The sequence below is a fragment of the Aulostomus chinensis genome, chromosome 14, assembly GCF_037954235.1.
Source record: "Aulostomus chinensis isolate RoL2024-O1b breed Wild chromosome 14, RoL_Achi_v1.0, whole genome shotgun sequence".
Lineage (NCBI taxonomy): Eukaryota > Metazoa > Chordata > Actinopteri > Syngnathiformes > Aulostomidae > Aulostomus > Aulostomus chinensis.
This window is the reverse complement of record NC_141333.1, coordinates 18784552-18793747: the sequence shown is the minus strand read 5'-3', so window position 1 is coordinate 18793747 and position 9196 is coordinate 18784552. Positions and strand designations below refer to the sequence as shown.

The 9196-nt window shown below is 42.0% G+C and overlaps 1 protein-coding gene across 1 annotated transcript; it reads right to left on the bottom strand.

The window, feature by feature from the left end:
- Positions 1-437: 437 nt before the first annotated feature.
- Positions 438-3311, bottom strand: ptgfr (prostaglandin F receptor (FP)). Its single transcript, XM_086224216.1, has 3 exons — positions 2988-3311; positions 1597-2403; positions 438-786 (listed from the first exon to the last, which is right to left on the bottom strand). Exons 2-3 carry the CDS (start codon positions 2401-2403, stop codon positions 475-477), a joined length of 1119 nt encoding a protein of 372 aa, XP_086080342.1. The 5' UTR covers positions 2988-3311; the 3' UTR covers positions 438-474.
- Positions 3312-9196: the final 5885 nt, after the last annotated feature.

Below are 9196 nucleotides of genomic sequence, written 5' to 3'. Positions count from 1 at the left end.
GCATTTTACAATTTTTATTCATTATAGAGTTCAGGCCAGAAAATCTGAAAATATTTCGAGAGACAGGTGACATGTGACAAAAAAACTGGTTCAGATCCTCATCTGTACTACACATGATCCCTGAAAAGCTCTGCTCTGTCATTATCAAGGGAACATCACAACCATCATTGGTGGTATTAGAACATTTAGAAACATCATTTCCAGTCAAAGGCAGACCAATCATTTCTTAACCTTGAATATTTTAGGAATATTTTATTTACAGTCACTCATCTGATATTAAGAACAGAAAAGTTCAGCCCAGGTTACACTATACATCACAATATCACACCAGTTCATGATGATCATTTCAAACATGACTCGTCAGGAGGCTGTTTATGTCTTATTTCATATAAATCTTTTATATGTTTGACTATCTAGTGATAAAACAATTTCCTCAAAGGTCACTGCAGCTTTACATGCACTCCTCCTATGAGTTCAGGTGATGGATCTGATTGCAGTGTCTTGTAAAAATAAGCCTCTATGGCAGCGGCAGTCGTAGGGCCGAGCACCTGAGTTGCTGGTCTCCACTGAGCTGCACAGCCCGCTGCGCTGCCAGTGGAAGAGATGAGATTTTGACCCCCAGCAGCTTTGTAACAACGTGAAGATTTTCCTCAGTACAGCCTTCCTCAGCAGGATGTAGACCCAGGGGTCCAGGATCTGGTTCCATGTGGCCATGCGCACCATCATCAGCAGGCTGTAAGATGCCAGCTCATCCTTGGCTTTGGTAGTCAGGATGATGACACGGAACTAGTGGAGGGTCATGAAGTGATGGGAGTGATAGAAAAACTTAAACAGGAAACAAAAAAGCTGTAGAAATAGTAAAATTCTCATTCAGATGTAACTGATTTTGATTTGTGCACAAAGTTTTGACTAGAAACACGAACAGCCTGGATTAAATACATAACAAACAAAGCTTGTTACTGGACTTCAAAATATAATTTAGTTCAACTTTAATATTAATACAATTTATGTCTTTCCATTAAGGCTTTATTGAAAATTATTGTGTGACTAGAAGCAGTCCCATAACCAGTAAGACAAGCAAATCATTCATTTGAAGAATTGCTTAAAAGCATTGTCACAACAGACATCTATGAAAGAACAATTATGTTTTCCAGCTAATCTTTGGGAGACAGACGGTGTCAGTCACCTCTTTTGTCACATGAGTGGTCCTTTCCTTTTCCTCTACATCTTTTGCATGCTGTTTGAACACAAAAACCTATTTGACTGTTGAGATAGCAACAAAACCAACATGAAAACCAGTACTTTCCTTTTTTTGGAAATACATTTGTATCGTCACTCATGGGTGTTCTTTAGCAGTTTCTTACCCCAAATTATCAGTAGCTTTCTCGTGAGTCAAATGTTATCAGACATCATTCATAACGGAAGCTGCCAGAAAGATAATGTCATTAATATTCTTGCCCGATAAAAGCCAGCAAATTGGGTTCAGTAATGGACCAGAGACTCTTGGCTGACTAACTGCCTTGGTGTCAGCCTACTACCTGTGATTGATTTCAGTTATGTAACAGAGGTAAAAGTGTGCTAAAAAGTAATTCTTACCAGTAAAGGGCCCCAGCAGATGCAGGACACCAACATGATAGCCAAGAGCTGACAGATCATCTCTATGTGGTAAGATGTGCCTTTGCAGTGATGCTTACGGTGCAGTCTAGACTGTAGCAATGCACAGCTTGTCAGCATATTACATACGATGGAGAGCAGTAGGGCCAGGAGCCCCAGTATAGAGAAAAGTAGAGGCAGTAGCACATCAAGCCAGTCTTTGGGCTCCTCCATATGGAAGAAACACCAGCTTTTGGAACTCTGAACCTTGTAAGGCCTCCACAGCAGCACAGGCAGCACAGCCACCAGAGCAGCGAGCAGCAGGGTGAGTCCCAGCAGCCTTTTCATATGGTGGGATGCTAATCCTGTGGAGTGGAAGATGGGCCTTGTGACTCCGATGCAGCGCTCTACTGCCATAGCACTCCCTAAAAACAAGGGGCTGAGGCCAAAGAACACCATGCAGGCACCAAAGATGTTGCACACAATGCGGTGAGGATCAAATGTCTCCCATTTTCTGTATGAGCTGTAGACAAAAAGCACCAAGGATCCATTGATGAGGTGACCCAGAAGGTCTGTGACCACCAGGCTGCTGGCAAACAGCAGGAAGGATGCCTTGGATTTGATTCGGATGCGCTTGTAGGATTTAACCAAGATGAAGAGTGCAAGGCTGTTGGACAGGATGCCCACAGTCATTGAGGTGACAGAAGCAGAGACAGACAGTTCTTTCTGGCTGCAGGTGTTGTTGGCTGGTCTGACCTCTGACCTGCTGCTGCTCTCTGAGGTCCCCCTGACCGACATGTTGAATGACATCTGGAGAAAGATTTGTACCACAAAGATGACACCCACTCCACCTTGTTGTAAACTGCTTTTGCTTATTTGTAGACAATTTTAATTTCAATGATTTATAAAACACAAGATAAAGTTAGTAAGATAAGATAATCCTTTTTTAGTCCCACAAGCAAGGAACTTTCGGGTGGTTGCAGAAAAAAAGGGATAATATAAGAGTACAAGGTAAACTAAATGATAAATACAGAGAAGTTAACATGCAATTTAAAAGTAAGGACCTAAAAAGATGCTGCCAATTTACCAAACTGAGGACTTAATTTACAAGAACAAATAAAAACCAATCTACCAATGACCAATTCATGAAAATATTTAAACAAAATGAAATTAAAATATATAGCAAAGTATCCATATTAAATCATCGTTTTGATGTTTATGCAAATATTATTTTTCAACAGGTGAAATCCTTCTATGAACAATAAAGATGCATTTTTTCCATCCATATTTCAAGTAATATTAATCTCTGAAGTTCAATAAACACCCTTTCATATGAGTCAAACACTGAGAAGGTCATCATCACCATCTCTTGTGAGGAAAACAGCATTTCTTACCTCAAGTGTGGTCTTCTCTTACTTGAATATGTTTCTCCGCTGTCCGGCTTCCAGCAAAAAAAAGTTATGGCACGTTAATTCCATTAAACAGCTTCTTTCAATATTCCTGTCGAGGCAGTGATCTGCGCACAGCTGGTACGCCAGGAGGACACGGAGACGAGATGAGCTGCTGCACTCTAAGAGGCTCAAATTCAAATCTATGTGCACAATAAGCTGCAGAGCCCTCTTTTTGATGTCTCTGTAACCAGGCAAATGCATTCCTTTAACTCAATATGAGTTTGCGCATGGTCGCACCACTTTGAAATGTGAGCTGCTCCTCCATCACTGCTCCCCACATGAGTGTGTCACATCCAATCATCTTACTGATTTTGAAACAGGTTTGGTAACTTTACATGATTCCCTGGATGTGCACGCTTGAGACAGTATGACACTAGCTGCTAAAGGCATCTCCAATACGCTGCAAACATTTGAGAGGTGAGCAGAGGAGAATAGACAGCAAAGGGTAGTTACAACAGCAAAAAAATAAATAAAATAAAATCACAAAATAGTAGTAGAAGAAGTTGAAGTACTATCATTACCATCAGTATTAGCATTACTATTCGTATTAGTCCATCCATCTTCTAACCTCTTATCCTGTTGCGGGGGGCTGGAGCCTATCCCAGCGACCTGTGGGCGAGAGGCAGGGTTCACCCTGGACAGGTCACCAGTCTATCGCAGGACCAACACATAGAGACAGACAACCAGTCACACTCACAGTCACACCTACGGTCAATTTAGAGTATCAATCAGCCTCGTCCCCTCTTGATGTCTTTGGACTGTGGGAGGAAGCTGGAGTACCAGAGAGAACCCACACAGGAACAGGGAGAACATGGAGACTCCACAAAGAAAGACCCCCACGCCCGAGCTGGGACTTGAACCCAGAACCTTCTTGCTGTGAGGCGACAGTGCGAACCACTCCACCACCGTTCCACCCAATTGGTATTAGTATTGGCATTAATCATAATTAAAATGTTAAACCATGCGACTATTATTATATTGTTGGTTTTGTCAAATATAGAATTTTGGAGACCTCCTCCAAAGTCCTGTCTAAAATTATATGTGAAAAGAATTCTTGACCAAATGCTGGCCACAAAAATATCAGAAAGTTCTGCTCACATTCTGAGACTTCACCACAGAAAACAAAACTTTAATTTAATACTGTCTATTCATGTTAATTAGTGATTTTATTTCACACATTTTCAGGGGTCAGGTTGTTACATATGTGAGGGAAATTTTGGAATAGTCCCTCTTATCAGTCTTGACACAACACTGTCTTGCCTTCCCTAAACAAATACATAGATATGAACAAACAACAAAAGGAGGTTCACGGGTTACTCAGACCTACTAACTATACTTCTATAAGTGAAACAGAACAAACGTTTTATTCAGTGTCAGAGAGGTTAAAAAAAACATTTATGTCTACCTATACTCCCTGCAAAGGGTCTTAGGGCAGAAGACAGTCCATCTAAACAATTTCTCTTAAAATTCTCTTTGAAGTCTCAGAACCTGTATATCTTTTTTCCAAATCAAGCATCTCTTTTATGCTCTAAAAATTTTAAGTCAAGTCAATTTTATTTGTATCACATCAAATCCCAACAAAAGTTATTTCCTGACTCTTTACAGGTAGAGCAGGTCCAGTACCACACTCCTTCAATGAATTTACACCCAACAATTCTCCATCAGCAGCACATCCTGCAACAGCGGTGATGACAACCTTCCTTTTAACAGGCAGGAAGGTTGAGCAGATCCAGGCTCAATGGGGACGGCCTTCTGCTTTGACCAGTTGGGGGGAAAGAGAGCAGAAGAGCAGGGCAGAGACAAAGACAGATAATGGAGGAAGACAAATATAGAGAAGGGGATAGAGGGACAGAGAGAAAGAGGGAGAGAAAGGGAAGAGACTGACAGACAGACTGGGACGTGAGCAGGTGGAGCTATGGGTGGCTGCTCAAGCCTCTTCAGGTCTGCAGCCTCCTCCAGCAGCACCCGGGATCTGGGATGAGGGGAGCCCAAAGGCTCCGGAGAAGAAGAGGAGTTAGTAACACATATGAGTATGATTTATATATGACACATACAGGAGGACAGAGAGGGAAGAGAGGAGGAGAGAAAAGCACAGTGCACCATGGGAGATCCCCCAGCAGCCTAAGCCTATAGCAGCATATCTAAGGGCCAGCCTAAGCAGACCAACTATAAGCCTGATCAAAAAGGAAGGCCTTAAGTCTGCTCTTAAAGGTAGAGAGGGTGTCTGCATCCTGGACTGAAACTGGGAGACGGTTCCACAGGAGGGGAGCCTGATAGCTGAAGGCTCTGGTTCCCATTCTGCTTTTAGAAACTCTAGGGACCACAAGTAACCCTGCATCCTGGGAGCGAAGGGTTCCAGCTGGATAATAGGGAACTATGAGCTCAGTCAAATATGAAGTTCCCTGATTGTTGAGGACTTTGTACGTTAGAAGAAGAATTTTAAATTCTATTCTGAATTTCTAACCCTTTGGACCAGCTGGAGAGTCTTTAGGGACTTATTGGTGCAGCCTGATAGGAGGGAATTGCAGTAATCCAGCCTGGAAGTGACAGACTATATGTGACCCCTCCATTTTGGAGGAGCACCAGTTTTTTGTTTAAGCTATCTGGTTTCACAATTGTACCAAGGTGCTTGTTTCCTTGGACTCATAGTTTTTGTTTTTAGTGGGGCAATCGAGTCCAGAGTTGTTCCTAAGGAGCCTGTTGCTCTATCGATAAAATGATCAATTTGGGAGGGACTAAGGTTGACAACAGCGTCCTCTGTTACAATGGGACATGACAATGAATTTAGCACCAATGGAATCGCTTCCTTAAATCCAGCTACAGCCTGATCAGACAAACATCTGGAAACTACAGTTTTCTTTAGTGGAGAGTAGACGATTAGTGCAAATTCAAAAGTGATCAATTGATGGTCAGATAAAAGCGTTCTGTGGAAACACAACTGGATGTTCAGCTTCAATTCCACATGTTAGGACGAGGTCGAGGGTGTGGTTGTGACAGTGAGTCGGTTCATGTACAGACTGATGGAAACCAGTTGAGTCTAGAAGAGAGAGAAATGCAGCACCCAGACTGTCGTTATCAACATCCACATGAACACTGAAGTCACCTACAATCATGACTTGATCTGTTTCAAGAACTAAACTGGATATAATTGCTGAGAATTCAGATAAGAATTCAGAGTAAGGACCAGGAGGGCGGTACACAATCATAAATAAAAGCGGTTGTATTGTTTTCCAGGCTGGATGAGACAAATGAGAATCAGGCTTTCAAATGAACTGAAACTTATTTTGGGTTTGGGATTTATTGCTAAACTTTTGTAAAAAATGGCAGCAACTCCACCTCCTCGGCCAGAGCCTGGAGAAATATGAGTGTTAATGTGACTGGGAGGAGTGGATTCATTGAGACTAACATACTGATCATCACGCAGCCAGGTTTCAGTGGGACACAGAAGGTCAGTACAATTGTCAGATATCAGTTCATTCACAAATTCTGTTTTTGACATCAGAGATCTGATATCTAATAGTCCACATCTAATTTTGATATTCTTTTGAGATAATTTCATGGTTGTGTTAATTTTGATTAGGTTTTTTGTGATCGATTCCTCTACAAGAAGAATTGGAGTGAATAAACTGACGTGGTTGGGGGACAGACGCAGTCTCTATGGAGTTGTGGGTGGGTAATTGCCCTTGTGGAGGAGAAGCAGAGAATAGGAAGGCAGCTCCGCTTTCTGGTCTGAACTCTGGGTTGTCAGGGTTCTGGTTCTCTAATAAACTGGCCCATATTTCTAGAAATGAGAGCAGCTCCGTCCAACGTGGGATGAATACCATCTCTCCTTATCAGACCAGGTCTCCCCAGAAAGTTTTCCAATTATTTATGAAGCCCAGAATTTACCCCACATTTAAACAGATATCTTTCTTTGTGGAGGACATTTTTTTCATTGAAAAGTTATTTTTCTTCTAAGTTTGTTTTCTCCAATGAAAGTCACCAGAAGAGTGGGGTGGGGGTAGACATGAAATTAAACATTGGAAACAGAAAAGAAGTAGAGTGCAATGACAGTCACATCAAAGAAGAGCCACTTGCTCCACCATAGACCAAATACGGCAATAAAAATAAACAGGCAATATGTAAGTGTGCGTAATTCTGATGGCAATACAGCATGAACAAAACAAGCTTAATTAAACCCCTAATCTGAATTTCAGCAGGTCACACACACACACACACACACACACACACACACACACACACACACACACACACACGCCCACACGCACACGATGTCCTTCAATCATGAAATTATTTTGTTTTATTTCCCACTCTACATTTCTTCCTGACAGGCAATGGTACAAGATTTAATCAAAGTCAACACTTAAGATCCTCTCTTCAGACAAAACCATCTGTTTCTTGACATTTGGTTGCTCAGAGCTGCTGATTTCAGCAAGGACAAAATATCCAGACAGGATCTGCCTGAGTGATGTTTTACTTGAGGGGGATTTCAGATGATGTCTGTGTTGTATCTTTGATGAGGAAACTAATTCACTTGCGCCCTCAACACATTCCACACCTCCTCCCTCACAAGGACTTTAGGAGCACCAGAGTACCAAAAATATGTTGGAGGAGGAAAGTAGAAAGAATCTAGGACTTCCAGACATGCATCACCAAACAGGATTCCATTATCTTTCCTTGAGTGACTTGCTGAGCCTGTTGCATCATGCCTTTGACTCTGGGGTCAGTATTTTGATTTATCGAGCAGTTCATGCAGTGCATTAAATCCAGCATGTTTCTGAGCTGGGGTGTCAGGGACATGAGTCAGACAACTTTTGGGTTACGCTACACTTAAAGTAAATTCCACTCCATTGTTCACATCAAACTTTGAGCTTGAATGGTTCCTTAATAAAAGTTGGAGTAAATCTGAAATTTTTTTTAAGTGTTTTTGAGTCATACTCAAGGGGCTTCATCAAGGCAAAGGTTTTTAAGAAAGACAAATTTCCTCTATAATTCCAGAAGTTGTGTCAAATGTCTTCTTCACTCACATTTGCTTGAAAAGGAAAAAAAAAAAAAAAAGATTACTTCATTTGCAGTTTCGATCTGCAGCAAGACTGCAACTACAAATTTGAGAAACAGGAGAAAAGGGATGTTAATTGCAGTTATTCGAGGATTTCATACATTTTGAACAAAAATTAATAAATTAAGGTGTACCAATATTCTGTTTCCCCTCATTAGACCTTCACGACACCTCACAGTATAGGTAGAGACTGATGTAAGACATTGGTTGCAGTGAATCTTCATGCTAGTGTTGAGGATGTTAGGTCCAGTGTCAAATGTTAGATACGGGGAAAAAAAAGTAAGCAATGCTAACAGAAGCTAATGCTGAAGCTCAGGGGGAGGTCTTGGCTGTGTAAAGAGAACCGATACAGCTTCAGGTCAGGGCCTCATTTTATAACTATGGAAAACTTACATCCATAGGTTAGGTTATCTAGCTCTACATTAGCAGTAGCTTATGGTCAGGCTATTAAGTCATGGTTCAGGTGTAAAAAACAGAAAAACAATAACATCCATCCATCCAGCCATCCATTTCCTTCCGCTTATCTCTATCTTCACCGGCGAAATTAAAATACTCAAAGAGCATCTTCCACCCAGGCAAATGCACATATGACTGCTCGTGCACTGGAGTCTGATAATTATATTATTAATATTGGAACGTCAATGGGGTGCCACCGTGATGCAGTGGTTAGCACTGTCGCTCCAGCACAGGATCTTTCTGTATGAGTCTCCATGTTCTCCCTGTTCCTGTGTGGGTTCTCTCCGGATGCTCTGTCTTCCTCCCACAGTCCAAAGACATCAAGAGGGGACGAGGCTGATTGATACTCTAAATTGACTGTAGGTGTGACTGTGAGTGTGAATGGTTGTCTGTCTCTATGTGTTGGCCCTGCGATGGACTGGACCCATCCAGGGTGAACCCTGCCTCTCGCACAAAAGCCGCTGGGATTGTCTCCAGCCCCCCCCCCCCCCCCGACCCTTAACAGGAATAAGCGGAAGAACATGGATGGATGGATGGAATTTCAATGGATAGTGTCATTACCTCAGTGAAACCGGTCCCTCTTTCTATGAGGTCTGCTACTCACCACACAAACATGTTGGCAGATCAAACCAGGAGC